Source organism: Aythya marila (genome assembly GCF_965140915.1).
Source record: "Aythya marila genome assembly, chromosome: 10".
Taxonomy (NCBI): domain Eukaryota; kingdom Metazoa; phylum Chordata; class Aves; order Anseriformes; family Anatidae; genus Aythya; species Aythya marila.
This window is the reverse complement of record NC_139051.1, coordinates 19,258,099-19,279,204: the sequence shown is the minus strand read 5'-3', so window position 1 is coordinate 19,279,204 and position 21,106 is coordinate 19,258,099. Positions and strand designations below refer to the sequence as shown.

Here is a 21,106-nt window from a genome sequence, read left to right as displayed (position 1 = left end):
GGTGAAAATCTGAATTTATGGTCAATGTAGAAAATACACTTATTCAGAAAGTTTTTTACTATAGAACTTGATTTTACCTTGAATCCTTCTTGGTTGTCCATAACAGCAAAGATCTACCTTTGAGGCTGGGATTTTGCTCGAGACTACTGCCTTCAGTATTTGTGCTATGTCTTGCTTTTTGGCACCTCAGGTTCTTACTAGTTTAAATTTATGTTAAATGATTTTTTGCAGATCCTATTCAGGGTACATAAAAAAAGGCAAAAAAAACCCCAACTTTTAAATGAACACTGCATGCCAAAATTCCATGCTGTGTGTCCATTATGTATATTGTGTTATACTTTGAGACAACTTAATATTGTAGTGATTATTTCAAGCCAGGAAAGCTGCGCTGGTCAGCATTGTATTTGGGGATATAAATTGTAGGTACAGTAACATGTTTGTAAAATGATTTAAATTGCTCTGGCACCTCTGAAAGTGTTCAGATTGACTGAGATTTCTGTATGAGGAAAGGTATTCATTGTCTTCCTCTGTCTATTCTTGAAATGTTTCCCAGTCGGTATATTGTTACTGATTTTTTTTTTTTTTTTTTTTTTAGTTCAAAGGGAGTCAAAACCCAACTGAATACTAGTGTGTTTGGGTCACTGCAGAATTTTAAAGAAGATAAAGCAAAACCTGTACGAGATGAATATGAGTATGTGTCAGATGATGGTGAGCTAAAAATCGATGAATTTCCAATCAGAAGGAAGAAAAACACTACAAAAAGAGAACTGCCCTGTAAGAATATTTTAAGAATATTTTTTTTTTTGTCTGTGTGACAGAGTCTTGTGCATTGGCTGTCCAAAACTAGTCTTTATGTTGTGTGATTAACAGTAAAGAAATCTATATCTTAACTGTTGGTCAAACATAACTCTATTTGAATTGCTTTCAAAGTAAAGGCTTAGGAGTGCTACTGTTTAGAAGAGAAAAGGACCATGACTTACTTTTCCTCTTTTTTATTCAGTTTTATCAGATAAAAAAGACACTCTGCAGCATACTCCTGTTAAGAAGCCAAAGGTGGAGTCGGTGTCATATAAGGTATGGTAATTATTGTACCTATCACAAGTGAACACCCATTATATATCTCTTAAAGTATGTGGGGGCTTATCCAAAATTGGAAAGTTGTCTCAGATCTGCTAGGCAGTGCTTAATGGCAGCTATGCAATATGCCTTGCTGTAATCATCAGTGACATTCGTTCACAAGATAATAGCGTCTTTTTTTCTGCTCAGGTGAGGTAACAGCACTGTAAATGATGGTAGTGAAGACTTCTTTTGGTTGTCACATCCTCAGCTGGCCCAGAACAGATAGCATTCAGACATTGTAAGGACTAGGCAGAATTTGGCTTGAACTGCTTGTATGTGATTAGGCCTGATGGGAAGCATTCGTAGGGACCATGACACTTGAATGGTATCACAAGATCAGAAGCAAGCCATAAGAAGGGGTGGGAAGGGTCAGAAGGAGCTTTATGTTGTGCCTGGCTTGATGTTACATTGCTGATGGGCACAAGGGTCTGTCCTGGGCTGTGTTTTGACCTGTGTCTCCCATTTCCAAGCTCTTTGAACACTGATCATTGAAGATTTCCATGTTCATGTTTGACAATGAAACTCAGAGTAATGCTAATAGAACTGAAGGCATGTCATTTGGTGTTTCACATTACTAGAAGTCCTATTATGTACCAATTAAAGGATTTATTTACTATCACTTAGCAGAGTCTCCATCTGTCTATTATGGGCTTACATCTGGAATGCCCTAGGCTCAGTCTGATATTTTAGCATGTCCCTAACTTGAGGCATTGTCAATGTGCCCGTTGATAGCTTTGCATCAAGAAGCTTAACAGTACAGGCATAAGTTTGCTCTTATTTGCGTTAGCATTGTAGCTCAATGCTGGAAATTAAATGACATGCTGAAATGTTTTGTCTAACTGCAGTTGGTATAAATCCACATTGTAATACCTGAGTCAATCATAGAAAGAAAAACAGCTTGTTAACACAGAACTGTAGGTGACTGAAATGTTTAGCCCTAAGAGCTAAACAGTTTTCTACATCCTGGTTTGGCTCAGGGATGTTCAAGAATAAGTGCATATCTCCTTCCCTCAGCCTGTAGCTGAAGTCTGGAGTGTGATCCAGGGGGAGCAGGGCAAAACATGCTGATATCTCATTGCGTGGAAATTTAAGAAACAAAACTAGTTCCTGAAGAAAGCAGTAGTGGCAGCCTAAGCAACAATGGCTAGAACTTTGGAGGCCTGAAAGCTGACAGGAATGGAGAAAAAAAGTTGTTTTATTATAGTCTACAGTGCATAAAGGTATCAGCCCCAGAAAGTCAATTAGCTGCAGGTAGCTTCCTTCAGTGTACTCAGATGGTATTCACGCATTTGTCCCATTCCTTTGTTCCATCTTCCTGTTCTCTTGTAGCAGGGATGGTGGAAGTGGGTCTGTCTCTGTGTCTGAACTGGCCAAGCTAAGCATCTTGCAAGATACAAACCTAAGCCGTGATGTCTGGGCTGGCAGATACAGCCACACACTCACTGCTGCATGGGTCTCAAAAACAGGAGCAGTGGCTGGGAACGGAACACAGCACCTGGAAACACCACTGTTACAGTGGTGTGATCCCATGCATAGGATCTGATCTCAAAGCTGGCTCCCTAGGGTTGGAAGGGAACAGGAAAACCAACTATGCCTAAAGGCTGGAAGGAGACTGATTTTTATTGTGTACCAGATTTTTGTTTTTATTTTGTTGTTAACAAGAGCAAATTACAATGGCTAGCCCTGTGTCTTTAGAAGAGCAGCAGGCTGCAGAAATTCTTGTGTTCTTGTTAACTAACATAGTAAGTTTCCATTTTGTGAGCTGCCTTCTTGTTTTTGCAGAGTGATGACTCGTCAGATGAAGATTTGCTTCACATTGACACAGAGGCAAAGCCAGGGCGTAATTCCAAAGTAAAGAAAGAGAGCGGAAGTTCAGCAGGAATTCTTGACCTTTTGCAGGCAAGCAAGGAAGTTGGGGGTTTAGAGTATAACACCAACAGGTATGCACAAAGGGATGTTTTTTTTTTTGCTCTTACCTGTAAACAAGAATTGCTCTTTTGTGGTTATGTGTGTGAGAGAGAGAGAGAATGAACTTCGCAGCTCAGTCACTGCTTTTTCTCCAGTAAGCAAATTCTTCCTTTATCCTGTGATCTGGAGGGAGAGGTGGAAAAGTGTGTGGGAAAGATTTTAGTGGTATAATTTAAACAAATAGAGGCATTTCACATCTGTAAATGCTGAACATCCATTCTAGCAATAATACTATAATAGATGAATCATTCAAAAGGAGCTTTCTGCTCAGTGAATGCTGCTTGAGTTCACTGCCTCCACTCTTTATGTGCCAAGTCTGATCATAAACTACAGATAGATGAATTAGGGTATGCGTGCCATTTCAAAAGAATCAGAATAGGACTCTTCACATATGCAAATGTCTTGCTTAATTCAAACTTTGGGAACAGAGCCCTGGAAAAGAGTTTTAGGAACATCAGAGTTTACAGCTAACATGCATAGAATGGCCCAGCGGATGTGAACTGCTGCATCCTATGTCCTGTGCTCCCTAGCAATCTGCTGGTTAAGTAGATCTTTGCCGCTTATATGTGCAAAGCAGCAAAAACAATCTGCTTTACACAGCAGAGCTAAGTACCATATTCAGTAGTTGTTGGGATATGCCAACAGCATCTTTTTCTTCCCTGCTTTGTTTAGGTCTGCCTTGCTTATGCAAACCCACAGAACCTGTGCAGAAAGTAGTAGTGGTGGTAGTTGGTCTGAGAGTAGATAAAACACTAGGTAAAGGGAGCCTGGTGCTGTCCTTCTCACCCAGGCTGTGCCCTTGCTGGGTGTTGGGTGTGCGTGACCCAGGAAAAGTGCAGCTTGCAAATTTGAAAGGACCTTTTAAAGTGGAATCAGAGAGAAAGATATTATCTAAACCTGGGAAAGATTGGAAGTTAAAAGCCATAACTGTGGATTCCAAAAGATATGTCTCATGGTCAAAGGGGAACATATGGAATAAATTATCAAAGGAAACCATAGAAAGTGAATTTTATCAGTGATTAAAAAAAAATGTTGGGAGAGAGTATGGATTTTTTTTTTTAAAGGCTGCAGTCTGGTGACAGAGCAACAGAGAAATGAGAGGGTTATTGAAGCAGATGTTTTGACCTCTCTCAATTTATTAGGTAATTGTCTCTTTCCCAACACAGATAATTGCAGGAGATTAAAGCATAGTATACAGACTGCCTTCATTCAGGAGATCCTCATCTCTGCATTGAACAGGGGTGTGTATGCGAAGTCTCCTGTAAGAGTTTTCTGCTCGTTCCTAACGTTTTCCCATGGTACTCATTCCAGGGGTGTGTCACACAGCAGAACTGCAGGTGAAAAAAGCCAATGATTTTAAAAACAAGTAATGTAGTAACTGTCCTTAGGAGGCTTATCTTGACAAGACTGTTATTTCTAGGGAAGAGATCTGATTTCAGTTTAGTGCCATTTTTCTTCCATTACTGCCTTCCTTTTAGCAAGGAGTGGTTGTTCAAAACCAGTGATTGCAGAGGGTATGGAGAGAGGTACCAAAGTGTCTGCAGCTCCCAGGTAATACAATATTTTTTTTGTTGTCTGAGTGCAGATGGGTCAGTGCTTCTAGATTTTCCTGATCTCTTGAGATTTGGCCCTGTCTGCTCTTCAAAAGACACTGAAATAATCACATTGGCACTTGTTATCTGTTTGGCTGTTCCTCTGAATTCCTTTTTCATTCTGTATTATGGTGCATAATGGAACTAGAGTTTATATCAAATTTACACTTACGTTTTGGCAGGTAATTAGACATTTGGCAGGTGGTTAGGTGTATCTAACTGGGAATTAGGTTGCCTGTGTAATATGACTCCCATACATGAATATCCATATAAAAGAAGAAAATGCCAGCCATTTTAAGAATTAAAGAAATTTGTCTTGGCCATGTTTACAGTTCTAATTATTTCACATACAGTGTGGTTCATTGCCTACTTGTGATGTGCAGATATACAGAGGTAAGCTGAAAATACAGGTTAAAGGAAAGTTCCTCAAAGATTATCTCTCTTTGGTTGTGTCTTTTGCTGTCTGCAACGGGTTAAAACTGCCATTCAGTAACAGAGTAGGACTCAGGCCTTTCATTTTTCCTCCCTTCAACCTGGGCTCTGTATCCAGTGTATTTGTAGACTTTGTGGTTTCTGAAATCAAAGTCGCAAAGGCAGTCACATAACTAAACTCCGCATGAATTACTACACTGTGTGTGGTAGTTTAGTGGGAATGTGTCATATCAATTTTGGTTCTTGTATAAACAATTAGGTTTTGGCAGTGTGTGTTGAAGCTTGATTGAAAAAAGCTCCTGATAAATGAAATTACTGTGTTTCATTTCATAATTACGCTAGGCTTTTTAAACAGCCATAACGTGCTTCTTTAAAAAAGAAGAAACCTGATATGCAAACAAACTGTGTTGCAACGTAATGCCAATGTGGTCCTGCCTGACTCACAGAAATAATTTCCATGTTTCTCTAGTTTGTTTTCCTACTTGTAAGGCAGGTAAAGGGTAGTACATATATATGTACTATGTATGTATGTGTTTATGTATATACATGTATATATATAGGTCCCTTCCAACCCCTACAATTCTGTGATTCTATGATATATAAAGTATGTAATGGTGCAGTAAAGTCTGTGTGGGATGTCCTCTGCTTGCATGGTGATCTGTGCAGATTAGGGTGAGCTCTGCAAGGGGAAGCACAGTCCTATCAGACCAGCACCAGGGCTGCTGAACTGCAGCGGTAACTTAGGTAACTTAGGTGCTCTTTTTGTGTGTTAATGACCTCGCATGAATAGTGTGCAACTTTATTCTGTAAAATGTTAGATTGTCATTTGCAACTGACCAAAACAAATGTACTGATGGCTTTACCTAGATTGCTCTCCCACACTTGTGCCAATGGTAGCAAAATGAGGAGAGACAAGGAGAGAGAGGTTCTGCAGAAATGCTGCCATAGATGTGGAAACAATCTGAAAAGAGGGAAATGGAATATAGGAAAAAAAAAGTTGAGGAGACTAGTAGTCATGTGATCTTGAACTCAGTGGAATTGTTTCTTGTTCCCAAGCCTGGTAAAATATGGATAAAAATACTGTTTTTGTGCTTGAAGTTATTTAAGTCCTGTAGTTCTATACATTTGTCACTTTTCCAAAATAGTGACAAGTCATTAATGTCTCTGCTTCACTTCTTTGTAGTTCATTTCCATCTTGCCATGGGAAGGATGAGGGAAATGCAGAAATGACAGGAAAACTATCACATAGGGAAAATGGTGATTCATTACCTCCCCCTCTCATGCATCAGTTCTTATTTGCAGTATTCTAGAACAATGGCAATTGGAAGGGACCTTGTGAAGTCATTTCATGCAGCTGCCGGCTCAGAGCATGGCCAGCTGCATAGTGTGACCTGGTAGTTCAGGGCATTGCCTCGGTGAGTTTTAGATATATTCAGGGATGGAGATTCTGCAACTTCTCTGTGTGAGCTGCTCAGCCACCCTCAGCATGGCCCTTTTTTTCCTGTGGCTGGCTGGGATTTCCCCTCTGCTGCCTTTCATCCTTTGCTGTGCACCTCCGAGTAGGATCTGGCTTCCTCTGCTCTGTAACCCCATGAGGCAGTTCGTATGTCAAGTTAGATATTTCCACTTAGAAAATGTTCAATGGGTCCTGTGACTTTCCTTTGCTCTTACCTATTTTCCCCCAGTTATGAGACTGAGCAGTAGTTATTCAGAGGCGAGACAAAATGTTAGTAAGGTTACTGTCTCTTCTCCCCCATGCCCTTCAGTACCTCCAGCCGCTGTGCAGGCAGTGTGGAGAACAGGGAAAAGGCCAGCATTCAATGAGTTGTATTCCAACAAAATGAATACATTCAATTTCTAAATATAAGAATAGAGGTAACAGGTTCGGTAATTACTTATGAAAGGAAGATGATCTCTCAAGAGAGACGTTGGACCCTCAGAGAGAGATGGCGGTACTGGAGAGGGGCCAGCCCCAATGAGGGAGGCAAAGCCTTAGTCTGTCAGTGCTGAACTGTGTGTATTCCTGTCAGCAACCACAGTTGTTTGCCTGTTGCCACCTGCTCTGGTGTGCAGTGCCAGGGAAAGGATGCTCTTATCAAGTCTAGGAGGAGAATGCAGGCAGCACGAAAGCCCTAAAGCATAGCGCCTGAAGGGATGCTCTGTGCACTCCTCCCTGATGAAGAGACTCCTAGCAACAGCAAGCTGTTCTGGGCCTTAGAGCCCCTAGGCTTAAACCCATCCTAGCAAATAGTTGCAGGTAGCACTGTGGAGGGCACCACGCCATCTGTGCTGTGCAGACCAACGTGTCCTTCCTTGGCTTCCCTCGGAGGTGAGCTCCCCTTCCCCACTCTTCATCACACCATCAGACTGGATGCACTGCAGGCTGATCAGTCCTGGGATCAGTCCTTTTATTTGGGCTGAGTTTTAGCAACATATTTTCCCTTCTGTTACAGTACTGCTCTCTGTTAACACTGTGCAAACTTGCTGCCAATTCCACCTGCTGTGAGCAGCAGCAGCTCCCTGTGAGCTCCAGGTGGGAGCCGGGCCTGGCAGGCCTCGGGCTCGGCCTCCACAGCCTGGCCCCAGGGGTGGCTGAAGCAGCCACCTCATGGCCATGCCCTGTTGGCCATCTGAGCATTTCTGTTGCCTGTGGCACATGTCATGGCTGCACCAAGGTTTACTTCGTTGTCCTGGGGGTTACAGGCAGGGCTGGCAGTTTGCAGTGTGGACCTCTTAGTTCCTGCACTGTATGCGTCTGAAAACACCAGATGCTTGCTAGGCAGCAAATGGTTATTGCAGTAATCTATTTCCTCACTCGGGCAACCCTGAGAACACTAACACTCCAGTTCTTTGTAGAGTTTCTTTACAACAGAATCCCCCAAGGGGAGCCCACTGCAAAAGGCACGAACTGCTAGTCAATTAGTGTCCTTTTTTCTATTCATCCACTAAATTATTTTTTAGCTTGTGGAAAGGAAAGCAAGACTGCTGGGATTTGATAAGCCATGGCAGGGTCTGTGCTATCACCAAGTGCCACCTTGCTGTATGCTCGAAGTGCTCTTGCAAGCCAGCTGCTTGGAAGGGAGCACAGGGGCAGAAGGATGCTGGTTGCTCTGCTTCTGCTCCCATATTTACTGTTTTTAAGTTAAAGTTGGAACTCACAGTCAGTTTACTTTCATATATATATATTTATATATACATAAGATCATTGCTGAAGCTACAAAAAAGGGGATAAGTCCTCCAAGAGTTTAAAAATTGCTTCCTGATTTTTTTTTTTTTTTTTTTTTTTTTTTTTGGCTTAGAAAGCTGAAATACCTCTAACAGAAGCACAGGCAAGAACTAATCAGAAACACTTTGCTCTGTGTGCAGCTCTGTCTCTTTAAGACATTTTACCCACACGTTCACGTTGTGGTTTGACTCTCAGAACCACTGGTTTTGATCATATTCCACAATTTATTTGTTGAAGCTTGTGTTGCTTAAGGCAGTTCCTCTCTGATTTACCCACTTAGTGGTCAGTTTTTGATGGTCTGTTTGCACTGTTTTGGGAGTCCAGTGTTTGCAAAAACTGTTGGGGGGAAAAATGGAAAGAAAATATGTTAATTTCTTATAGATGGTGTGAAATATGCCTTTGTCAGGGGGAAGGCTAAGGCATCTGGCATGATAATGAAGGGATTAAAATGTCTCTTCACTAAATAAATGTTTCGATGTTCTTTTATTCCTTGCGTTGCAAGCTGCTGACACCAGTCCTAACTCATTTTCAGGATTATTTATAAATGCAATTAGTGCCCAGAAACTCCCTTTATGTCTAGAGTCTTACTCTATCTAGAGTCTTGTAATGGTTTTAAGTGGATTAAATTAAGATCAAATGAGAGAAAGTGATGTGGTATTGCTAATTTACTTGGGAAATGCTGTACGTTAGTGGCTTCTATTGCATAACTGTTCAAATATCTTTTCTTTTTTTGGCATTTCACTGTTTGCCAGAACTTCTGGAAATACTTGATGATGTGTTCTGCGTTTTTGCAGAATTAATGTCTGATGTTTCCTGATAAGATTAGTGTTCTTCTACATTCTTCGGTATCATGAAGAACATGCTTTGCCACCTTGCTTAAGTGTACATGCCAGTCAGAATTTACACATCATTTAACCTCAGCCTACTCTGTAGGAATATGTTGTTTTCTATAGTAGATGCACAGTGCTTGTTTTCAGTTGGCAATAAAATGCCAAAAAGCAAGTTCAATGTGAACAAGGTTTCCCTCTCCTGTAGCCCACTCATCCAGTCCTACATCTGTCCAGCACCTCCCATCGTCAGTCCACCCCACATACACATCAGAAAACCTCCCAGGGCACTGTAGAAACCTCATGATCTGCTTGTGCCCCATCATGTTGCTCTTCTGACGGTCCTGGGGCAGTGAACGTCCCCATTGACAGCTGTGGCCTGTGAACCTGAGCTTCATTCCCATTGTTTGGATCCTTTCTCCACTTGCTTGGCAGTACATAACAGAAGCCCACCACAACAGCACTGCTGCCTGTTGGTTGTTTCACTGCAGAGGGCACAGCCTGTGTTTCCCGTGCCCACACACAGCAGCACCCCGGTGTGAGCTGTCCCACCTTCTTCGTGCAGACACGGTGATTTGGTAGCTTGGTCACCACAGCCAGACTTCTCCATTCTCCTGAGCTCTGTCACTTCTCGAGGGGTGCCAGAGAGCCTGCCCACTGTCATGGTCCATGTGCAGTTCCCCCTTACCACTGCTCCCTGCCCTCTTCAGGCTTCGCTTTCATACATAGTCATGTGAAGGAGGGGATGGAGAAATCTGAAATGAATTTGCAAGGGTATTGGCCAACAGCAGGGGTCTCATCGTTCAGGTCAGTGAAGGCAATGTGGTTTTCACCCGTCATAGCTCCATTGTAGGAGGATGGGAATTTGGGATGTGTGTGTAAGGGGCTGGGGTGACATCCTCAGGGTTGGGTAGTACAAATGTTGTGTTGCTGGGAATACTGTTATAGAGGTTACTGTTACAGTAACCCCAAATCTAATGCACTGTGATGTTGCTGTTAACATAAAAAAAAAAAAAACACCTGTTGTCACTTGTGGCATGCCCAGCTGCTCAAAGCACAGTAATTGGGAAATTTCTTCTAGCAACACTGCGAGGTGAAAGGAGTCAACTGCTTGAGAGGGGTTTGTGTTTTCATGGATTCGCTAATAGCTCTTGTATTTCTCAATGTTTTCCTGCAGTCAGCCACCTGCCTCACCCAGCACGCAAGAAGCAATCCAGGGCATGCTATCGATGGCAAACCTCCAGTCATCAGATTCCTGCCTCCAGGCATCCTGGGGTACCAATCAGGCGAAGAATAACTCCATCTCCACACAGAACTCTAAAAAAACAGGCGGTGGTAGTAACAAAAATGCTGGCAAGCGGTTACTAAAGAAAAGCACAAAAAACAGTATTGACATTGAAGATTACGATGAAGATCAGGACCATTTAGATGCCTGTTTTAAAGATTCAGATTATGGTACGTACACACGAAGCAGTCTGAGTTGTGTGTGTGCCTGGGTATGCGTGTGCATATTTACAAATACTCCCCGTGTTTCTCATGGGATGCTTTTTTAATTTCATGTGGTCTGTTGCACTGAAATATCAAAATGTTAGTAAGGAAGAGTGTAATCAACAAGAGGTCTGCACTGCAAAATTAAGCAAACACTCCATAATAGATAGACTGACTACAGAACCGGTGGTGATATAAATATCCAGTTAGACTGTACTTGAGACATGGTGTTACCAGTAGATCTTAAAAAGCATGGAAACACACTGACAATGTGGCAGTCCGCCAGCAAGCATGGGGAGCTGTCCCAAAAATGTGTGTCAGGTACTAGTGCTTATGACAGGAATGTCCTTCTCTGCACAATAACACTAAAATGTCTAGGCAAGCTGAGTGAGAAGCTGAATTTGTACTTGGAGAAGGGTTCCTGTGGTATTTTGAGTGTTGGCACAGAAAGTAAGCATCTGAAGCAGAAGTGGGCGCATAGCCAGTTTGCACCAGTTATTATCAGTTCTACCATAATAATTTGCAGGAACAATTTTGAATATAAGAAGTGAGGAAAGGAAGAAAGTAATAATGTGAGGATTGATAGGAACTGGAAAACCTGAAGCCCTGAATGGGACAAGAAGAAAGTAGAGGTTTGTGGCAAGTATGGCCATCAGAAATCATGTTATGACCAGAAAAATAGCATGTGTTTTCACCCTCTGAGATACCAAGGCAAACTGGAGGTGCTGCGACATGTTGCAGAAGGCAGCCCAGTCATTTAGAGTGCTCTGCGATGCAGTGGTGGTGCTGCTAGGTGCTTTGAGAAAGGGCAGCTCCATGAAGCAGATGCCACGCATGGGCAGGGCTCTGCTCTGCTGAAGGGCAGATTTGCTCATTACACATCTGTGCTGCGACTGAATGGAGAGCCTTTGTTGTGAGCAGGCTTGGTTTCCAAAGGCTCTGCTGTTCCACATCTAATCAGCAGACTTACAGTGTCAATGGCCAAAGGCCACAGTAAGGGTAAAATCACTACTGATGTAACAAATGACAATGGGCAAGAAAATCAAATGCCTGTTAAAAAATGTACACACACAAACAAACAAAACTTCACAGTAAAGGCTGGGGCAAAGTTTAGATCAGGTGATGTTTTATCCCTGAGGCCTTTGAAGGGTCCTTTGGTAGAATGGTTCACATTTACCTCTTGGCCACTAGTAAATCAAGGAAAACGGTTTCTGAGGTCAGCACAAATGGCACGTCATCTTGTTTCTCTCTGCCTGACTGTGCTGGAGTCACAAGGGCCAGGAAGGTGAGGTGCCAAATGAAGCGGTTGGCTTCCCTGGCACTGGTAATTCTGCTTGCACTAGGCAGGCTCCCAGAAAAGGCTGCTTCCTGCTCCTGGGGGAAGAGCAGGGGATGTGGCAGTAAAGGAATCTGCCTTGGTCTGCTCCGTGCATGAAGGGAACCATGAGTCACTGCGGTGTGAGTTGTGCTTGCGGGTACTGCTGTCCAGCGAGGATGCTGTTCAGACAGCCATGAACATGAAAAAGCCCTACAGACACCAGAAATCAAGTGTGGGAGCCAAGATGTGTTGTGATCTCTCCTGCATATCTCCTTGCTGTGACAGCTGTCTGTGCCTGGTAATATCAGTGGGCCATACCCGTGCTAAGTCATAAGTAGGACCACTGCTACTGCGATAGAGACACATGGCAGATCACACGTATCTTAGCCAAGTTGTTGTGGATAGGAGTTTGTGGGAGGTCTGTAGGATCTTTAGGAGTGTATCAAGTGACCAGGGTACTTATCTGCAAGCCGTGTTAGCGCTGGGCCTGATATCATACTGTGCATGTGAGAGAGCCTCCTTTGAAAATGTGAAGCAAGGCTTGCTTGCATCTGGCAAAACCTAAACCCATGGGGACAGGAAAAAATCTGAGACATGGCACCAAGTCCTTCCGTGCAGTCCAAAGACCAGTCCCTTAACAAAGAGGTGGCTGTCTCCCTGTGAATCATAGCGTGGCTCACTTTTTCCCAAGCTTTTGAAGAAAGGTAGAAGCTCCTCTCATGGCAGGAGTACCCACGCACCTACATGTGTTTCTTTGACACATGAAGATTCACATCTTGTCTCGCAAGGGGTTATGAGAATTGTACTGGCATGTCTTCAATATCAGTCTAGCTTGGGATAAAGAAACTTGTCTGTGTCTCTTACAGCTGTGCTGCCACTACACAGACAAGATGAAGACTGCTTTTTGCTGTTTGAGAAGTTTATCTGTGTATCCTAAAAGTAGCTGGTTGCAGCGTAATGACAGCAACTTCTAAAATGCAGTGTGTAGATGAGAGCAAGAGAAAGTCTCCTGATTGTTGCAGCTGTGTCACCACTCAGCGTTACCTCTGGGGGACATAGCTCTTCTGAGCTGCGATGCCTGCGGGCACCATAACTGTACAGAGCAAGTGGACTTGTGTGCAGCACAGAGCTGTCCCCACACTGAAAGTATCCTCTTTGTTTCCTACTGTAGTTTACCCTTCTCTTGAATCGGATGAAGATAATCCAGTATTCAAATCTCGGTCAAAGAAAAGGAAAAGCTCAGATGATGCCCCTTATAGCCCAACAGGTAAGTCCATAAAATCTGTGCTACCCAGACTCAGACTAAGTCAGGCAGGTACCTAATGAACCAGCCATTTTTCAAGGAATGTGGAAACTGTAAGACCACAACTAGCAATTTCTCTGTATAGTGAAGGATTAATTCTTTCCAGCACAATGGGAGGTGATTTCATGTGCTGGGACTCAGCCGACCAGTTTTAGCCTTTTGCCATCAACCAGCAGGAAAAAGTCGTTCCTGGATGGGTTGCTTTTTCCTTCGTGCTCTTGGTGAAGGAATGATTGGTGGCCACCTTAGCAGTGGCGTAGTTGTGAAACCACAGACAGCTGAGTAGCCCTGGCTTTTAGGTGTTGACCAAATAGAGAGAAATGACAGGGAATGTGAGAATGGTCTCCTCTGAGTTTGGCCAAAGCTGATGGTCTGGAAAGGTGTTTTTGTTGTGGCTCACCAGAGGCAGTATAAGAGGCTAGGGGGTTCCTAGACCCCCCTTTGCTATGGCCCACTAATGGGGGAGTCTCCACAGCTTGCTGCGTGTGACAAAGAAGCAGTGTCTCAGCTCGTGGCACTGCATGTCCATCCCCAGCAGATGGGGCGGTGAACGCTGTCCATTTGGAAACGATGCTGGACTCATTCATACTACCTGTAGTAGGCAGAAATCTCCCATGGCTTCAGCTTCAGGTAGCTGCATCTGCCTGTGAGGTTACTTGGCTGTGTTATATCTTTGTTGGCAGCTTCTCCCCAAACCACTGTGACTGGGTGGAGGCTGTCAGCACTTCCTTCTTCGTACACATCCTGGGGAGGAAGGAAGAGCAGAGGCTGTGGCATCCCTGGCTTTTCCTGCTCAGGAGGGCAGAGTCTCGCTGCCCAGTGTGGCTGTGCTGCTCATCTGGGCACACGCTGCATGTGTCTCACCTGCACCTGCTTTCCTTGCAGCACGAGTCGGCCCCTCGGTGCCTCGACAGGACAGACCGGTGCGAGAGGGTACAAGAGTCGCCTCCATTGAAACCGGACTTGCTGCTGCTGCCGCAAAGCTGTCACAGCAGGTGAGGTTGCTTGGGAAGTAGTAGCTGTCAGGACATGAAAGCAGCAAAGTCATGCCCAAATAGCAGCGGTGTCAGTCCTTCTTAGGGTTTATTCATGTCAGGAACACAAGGGTCATCAGTCTCAGGTGAAATAAACAGGAGGAAAGTCCTGTAGTGTTGCAGCATACCTGACAAAGCCCCAGCACAGGGCAGGCAGTGTGTCAGAAGTACAGAAAAGCATGAGAGAGCAACCATGGGTACCTTGCAGGCTAATGGTAGAAGGAGGGTCCCTGAAAGGAGTGTGTGAGAACGGTGTATTGATGTGCATTTGAGAGTCTGACTGGTGTGATTGCCTTGTCTGTGGAAATCAGCTGCTGGGAAGCATTAGGGTTTTCTCTCAAAGCTTTGGTGAACCGAGGATAGCTCATGTCAGTTGAACAAAGATATTGAGGCATTTCTGGGTGTTGGTAAGTGTCCTTTGGTCTCTGGAGGTGTCATATAGATGCTAAGTGCCTCATGCACTTGGGCCCCACAAATATGACAGAGCAAGGCGTGAAGGTGATGAGGTCTGCTGGAGCCAGGTTGGCGAGATGCTGGAGTTGCTGGAGTTGTGGCTTTTGGTGGCATTGCACTTTTATGATGGGTGCTGTTAGGTAGAAGAGCTCCAAGAACGGTAGCAGGGTTTCAACAAGAAGTGGATTTGAAGGTAGGCAAGGGAAACAGGACGGTGAGAGACCACTTTTCTCATGATGTGCAGTTGTAGGTGGTGAGATAATGTCTGTCTTAGCAGGAAGCAGATTCTATGAATAAGTGGGGTGCTTAATATCCTCCATGCTATTGTGAAAGTGTGTGAAGATTGAAGATAGGAGATGCCAGTTTATGTGGAACTTCAAAAGGTTTGTTCATGCAAAACCATGCTGGTCTCCCAAGGCAGGGTCGTTTCGGTCCTGACTGGCTGCTACTCGCCGCAGTGTGCACAGAGTTAACAAGCAAGGAGGCTCTGCACAAAGCACAGAGAGGCAAGAAAGGCAGCGTGTGCATGCAGCAGAGATCTGTGAGAGAGATGGTATCGGAACAGACTGAGCAGTTTGTACATGGCAAACTCCATTGTTTTTCATTGTATCAGGACCCTAAGCAACGCCGCTGGCCCTTGCCATAGCTAAAGGTCTTCTGGGGATTAATATGAGCTTCATGTTTGTCATTTTAAAGGAGGAACAAAAAGGCAAGAAGAAAAAAAATACCAAAAAGAAGCTGTCAACCAACAACGCGAACAAACCGGCTCAGGAAGGCAGCTCGCCAGAGCCGAAGCTGGAGTCACATGCCAGCAGCCTCACAGATCACGAGTACACCGCAGGGGCCAGCACCTTTGGGGTCGCCCAGCCTAACAGGGGATCACAGCCGATGGCACCTGGTGTTTTCCTCACACAGAGGAGACCCTCATCATCCTCGCAGAACAATGCCTCCGCCAAAGGTACCAGGAAACGCCTGGGGTTACGCTCTAGGAATGGGGAAGGGTGATTTGGTCATGTAATCCATGCCGTTTGCAGGGCCCTCACGTATTATGTTTGTCATGGGTCTGTAGAATTGTTTTGGTAGATCAGATCTGGTTGGAGATCTAGCCCACGGCCTTGGCTCCCCTGGTAGTGTGGGCCCAAATTTGTGCCTTGCTGCTGGGCTGTTGTTGCAGGGTGTGAGGCATCCTGTGCTAGGAAATGCTCCTGAGCATGCCCCAGGGTTCCTGAGGAGGACATGCAGTGGCCACATCACAGTCCAGCCCGTCTGGTGAAGCCTTGTCAAGGGGAGGATGCATCCATAAAGGCTGCTCTGCTCAGGGCGGGGTCAGGCACTGCTGAGGTCGGCTAGTGGTTGTGCAATACCTGTGCATACCTGTAAAGGAGGACGTCCTGCCCAGCGCGTGTAGAGTAGTGCAAATCTGCAATCCTGTTGCAACAAAAGAGCAGAGGAATGTCAGACCTTGGGAGTAACACAGCCACGCAAACAAAACCAAGAGAGGAAGAAGTCACTTGTCTGCCATAGGGAAAGCCAGGGCTGGGCTGGGGCCTTCTGTTCTCTGCTTGAACTGTGCTGAGAAAGCACGATGAAGGCAGGTGTGTGGGACAGGCAAAAACTCCAGTCAAGTGCACTGTGTATGGTGAAGATCAAGTGCTCGATCCCACTGGGAGAGGCCCTGTTGTAAAAAGTGAGGCTATGTGGCAGACGTTTCCAGTATTCCGCATTTGAGTGGAGCAAATCAGAGGCAGTGTGTAGTGTCCTGCAGCCCCAGTAAAACATCAGGGCAGCTGAATGGGCCATACAGGAGGATGTGTACAGCCCATTATAGGCCCCAGGGCTCTGTCAGGAGCTGGCAAGACTTGTAGCTGTCTGCAGAACCAGAGTGAAATGAAAGTATTTGCCTGGAATTGTGTCTTTGTGATGCCATGGTAATGTGAATAAAACAGGTCCAAGAGCATGGAAGATGTGATGGGAAGAGGAGTGCTGAATGGAGCCAGGCCCTGGTCTGGCAGGTGAGCTGGGTGCCCAGTCAGGCCATCGTGAAGGGAGCCTGAACAGGCACGTGGATCACACCTTGCCCGTGACATAGCTCAGTCCTCAGAGGAGGGAAGGAGCCATGTGCCAAGAGTATGTGCCTGACATTGGGTGAGAGGAGCACATTCAGAGCCTCCAGTGAAGGGCCTCCAGCTGGGGCCACCTAGGGGACTTCAGGGCATCTCTCTTGCATGGAGCACAGGAGATCCCAGAGCTTGGGAACTAACAGGTTGGGAATAAAGGGACTGTGGAAGGAGAAGGTGGGATGAAGCAGAGTCAGGGAGCTCTCAGACTATTTCAGGAAGGGAGACAACTCACAGTGAGGCAAAAGGATGAGAAATGAAGAAACTATAAATTGCTTTTGTATGCCGCCAGTCTTCTATGGCTGTAGAAGCACATTCTTATTGAGAAAAGGTATGGTGTGGAAGGTCACCACCTGCCCTTTGGGCTGGAGCACTCAATGCAGGTGGGAGAAGTGGAGAGGAACCAGTCTTTGCAGGTGTTGCATGTGAGTGCACTGACAGCATTATGGGCAGGGAAATGGCTCTGTGGGTTTGTGGAGTGCCAGGTAGTCCCAGATACCTTGGAGATTCACAATGTTTCTGGCTGTAAGGTAGTAGCTGGCGAGAGGTGGGGTAGAGATCAGCTGTGACAATTGTACAAGTCTCTGAGGACAAGCATGCAGGGAGCACAGGCCTTCCTGAATGGCACAGCCCACGAGCAAGGGCTCACAGTGGTGTTTTTCTTTCTTGAGTGTGGGGATAGGGGAGGTTGTCCCAGTTAGGTGCTTTGTAGTGCCTTGGTGTTAGCCTAAATCTGTAAAGATGTGCATGTCTGTGCGTGTGTGTGTGTGTGCATGCACTGGTACATGCAGCTGTTCAGCAGCTTGTGCCTAGGCTGGATGCAGGTGGTCTCTCTTGGGAAAGAGAGGGCAAGGAACCACAGTGGTACGTGGACTGGTGCCAGTGAGGTGCCAGACTGTGTCCCCATGCTACAGATTAGCCCTTGAGTGTGTGCAGAACAGTAGAGAGGTGTCCAGAGGTCCTGGGGGTGTGTGCATGCCCACGGTGAAAGCAGGCAGCATTTTACAGCCTGCTGGGTGCCTGTGTGAGCACAGCCTCCCCAGTGGGGCAGTGCTGGAGACACTGGGTTTGGACGGACTGTCATGCTGGGGGCAAACTGGTCACCCACAAGCCATGAGCTGGGATGCATGCGGGCTGGGTGAGGGCACAGCACAGCAGGGCTGGCACTGTGGGGGTGCCCCAGGTGTGTGACGGGACGCGCCCCAGCTGCGGTGGTGCCGCTTTGGCTCCTGTGCTTGGTGCACCGGGGAGCTGGGGTGGGAGCGGGCAAGGACCCAGGCTTGTGGGGTGGCTGTGGCCTCGTGGAGGTGCTGGGATGGGGCCGGGCTTCCCGTGGGGAAGGCAGCAGTGGTACGGGGCTGGAGGGTCACTTTGTGTAGGGCTGGAGCCGCCCTGGGGCTCACCCACTCCCGCTCTCCCTCCAGGAAAGCGCACGAAGAAGGGGATGGCCACGGCCAAGCAGCGGCTCGGCAAGATCCTGAAGATCCACCGGAATGGCAAGCTGCTGCTCTAGCAGCCTCCGGGCTACTGCCACCTAACTTTGGCCACCATGACGGCAACCCTTTTAACTTTCAGCGGTTGGAGTGTACAGAATCCTGCTATAAATATTTTTTAATATAGATGTCCTTTCTCAGAGTGCTGAGAGCGACCAGTCCGCAAAAAGTTAACGCGCCCCCGGCCCGGCCCCCCGGCGCTGAGCAGCGGGAGGCGGTGAGGGGTGGCGGGGAGCGGGCGGGCGGCGGTGCCTGGCTGCCGTGTAGATGCGTCTCCTGAGGCATCCTTTTCCTAGAATGTAGCTTGTACATAGCTTTTGGAATAACGACCACCCGTTTTTTATAAGGGGAAAGTCTCTCCGGGCGCCGCCAGCCGCAGCGGCCCGTACCAGCTCTTTGCGTAACTTCTTGTACGAGGAGGGAGACAGTTATTTTACTAGCACCTTGTGGAGTGTTTCCGTGTTTTGTGACGATGTAATTTATTAATGTTTGTAGCTTTTTATATTTGTACATTTCTTATGGGCTTTGTTTATATACACACATTACCGGGGTGCGGCGCCCGCGGGGAACCAGAGCCACCCGCAGCCGTGGCGAGGGCCGTGAGGGCCGCGCTGGCCTGGGCGTCGCGCTGGCTTTTTTTATTATGATTATTATTATTAGTATTATTATTTTTTCGCGACATGTACATTTCTAACAAAGTTTATCGTGGCTATCTATCTATGACGGTGTTTTATTTACCGATTCATATCAAATGCTCTTGTATCAAGTTCACGAAATCTAAGTAAACCTAGAGCAAAGTTTAAAAAAAAAAAAAAAAAAGGGAAGAAAAAAAAAAAAAAAAGAAAGCAAAGTAAACTATTTCAGGTTTTGTATACATCCGCCTGGGCCTGGCCTTTTTGTGGGGTTGGCGAGGGGTGGCGTGCGGGCTCAGTGGAGGGGCACAGGGCAGCTGTGTGCCCCCGGGTCCCCCAGTGTGGGCAGCAGGCAGGGCAGGGCGAATGGCCTGGCGTGGTGCTCTTGGTGCTCTGCCCTCTTCCCCCTGCTCCTCAGCAGGGGCAGGCAGGCACGGAGCTGTGCTGCCCATTCATAGTCACACCACAGTGCTAAGCCAGTGCTTCAGCTGCAACCCATCTGACCACCTCTTTTTGCTGAAGTGCCACCAGAAGCCCTGGCTAGTTGGACATGGTCTTGATTCCTGTCCAGCCCTACCCATCCCTGAAGGGCAGTTGCTTAGCTTATGTCCTGGTAACACACACCATGGTCCACACAGACACACCTGCCCGCTGCCTAGCACTCCTCTCATCATTTACCACCCTTGGTCAAATATACACACTCATTTCCCTCTGCTTCCTCCCTCCATCTGGGAGGTCACCAGGTGCTACAGCCTTCTTTTCAGTCATGGAAAGGTCAGGTAACTCACCCTTTGCTCTTCTGCCAGCTGTCCTGATGGACCCTTCTGTCCCTGGTGCTGTTTTCCACCTACTGCTTCCTTATCACAAGAGACTGAACATGGTATCCACACACATGTGCAGCCACTGCTGCTTCTGCAGTTCTCTTTCACAACACAAGGCTGTTTCTGGTTACATCTCCTACACCCTGGCTGCTCCCTTGTTCTTGGCCATATTATGTGGACGGTGACGGGAGCTGACTGTAACCTGCACAGAATTACCCGTTACCCTATCAGACATCCCCAGCACGCTCAAGGTGAATATTGTGGAGTCGCAGGTAAGCATGTAGGTAAGCATGATGTGGTCTCGAGCCGATCACATAGATGACCATGAGAGTTTGGGGATAACATGGATCTTTTCACTGCCCACATCTCTTCAGACAGGTGTCTTTTGATTAACTTTTGCTATAAGTAATTCTTTAAGAAAGACAGCAGGCCAGGTGTGCTATTGAGGGATAGCTTCCTCTTAGGGAGGCCTTGCCTGCATCTGTCCCAAGTCACTGTGACAACACCAGGCAAACACAAAGGCCGTGTATGTGTGCAAGAGAAGCGTTTACCATAAAGTATGTGCAGTACAAGGCATTGCAAAATTGATCGGACTTGGATGACATTTGCTGGCTGCAGACTCTTGGCTCGGACACTTCCAGAACCACAACATCATGACCAGCTCAGACCATGAGAAGGTGTGTGCTGCTGAGCAGGTGAACAGCTTTGATACAAACTGCCTTCTCAGTAATGCTGTGCAGCAGTGTTCCTGCCTCTTCTGTGAGTTTAAGGATTAATGCTTTAATTCAGGGATGCTGAATTAAATCAATAATTTAATGAATTACTGATAATTCATATCAATAATAATTAATGAATTAAATAATGAATTAATTAAATTAATTTAATTAATGCTTTAATTCAGGATTTTAAATCAGGGATGGTCAGTGACCTGTTATGTATAATGCTTCTTATGGACAAACCCCAAAAGACTGTGCAAGGGACCTGAAATGTGTGACACGGGTCAGGTTTTGTGCCTCTTTTCCTTGAAGTCATGCTTCCAAGTGGCTGGGATGCTCCCTCATGGATAGTGATAGAGAAATTGCTGTGCCTGCAGCCGCTGGAGATTTGGCTCTTCCCATATTCAAGTCCAGAATCGCAGTGCTCAGACTTCATGAAACAGACAAACCCCACCAGCTGTATGACATTTTTAAACCCAAGCTGACCTTGTTCCTCCTCCCAAATGACAGGCATCTTGGTAAGCCACATTAGCTCTGCAGCTACTCATGCTCCGATTCTCCTCCAGC

General features: G+C 46.1%; 1 protein-coding gene across 2 annotated transcripts in view; it reads left to right on the top strand.

Moving 5' to 3' along the window:
- The window catches only part of PHF2 (PHD finger protein 2), a 97,072-nt gene extending 77,423 nt beyond the window's left edge, over positions 1 to 19,649 (top strand). The window contains exons 15-22 of one of the 2 annotated variants that reach the window (XM_082768444.1): positions 596 to 774; positions 1,001 to 1,074; positions 2,902 to 3,059; positions 10,342 to 10,619; positions 13,142 to 13,237; positions 14,159 to 14,268; positions 15,457 to 15,718; positions 18,302 to 19,647. In XM_082768444.1, coding sequence (XP_082624570.1) covers positions 596 to 774; positions 1,001 to 1,074; positions 2,902 to 3,059; positions 10,342 to 10,619; positions 13,142 to 13,237; positions 14,159 to 14,268; positions 15,457 to 15,718; positions 18,302 to 18,390 — 1,246 coding nt within the window. In that variant the 3' untranslated portion in view covers positions 18,391 to 19,647. Of the gene's footprint in view, positions 1 to 595; positions 775 to 1,000; positions 1,075 to 2,901; positions 3,060 to 10,341; positions 10,620 to 13,141; positions 13,238 to 14,158; positions 14,269 to 15,456; positions 15,719 to 18,301 lie in introns of both variants that reach the window. The other variant, XM_082768445.1, reaches the window with a different exon arrangement.
- Positions 19,650 to 21,106: the final 1,457 nt, after the last annotated feature.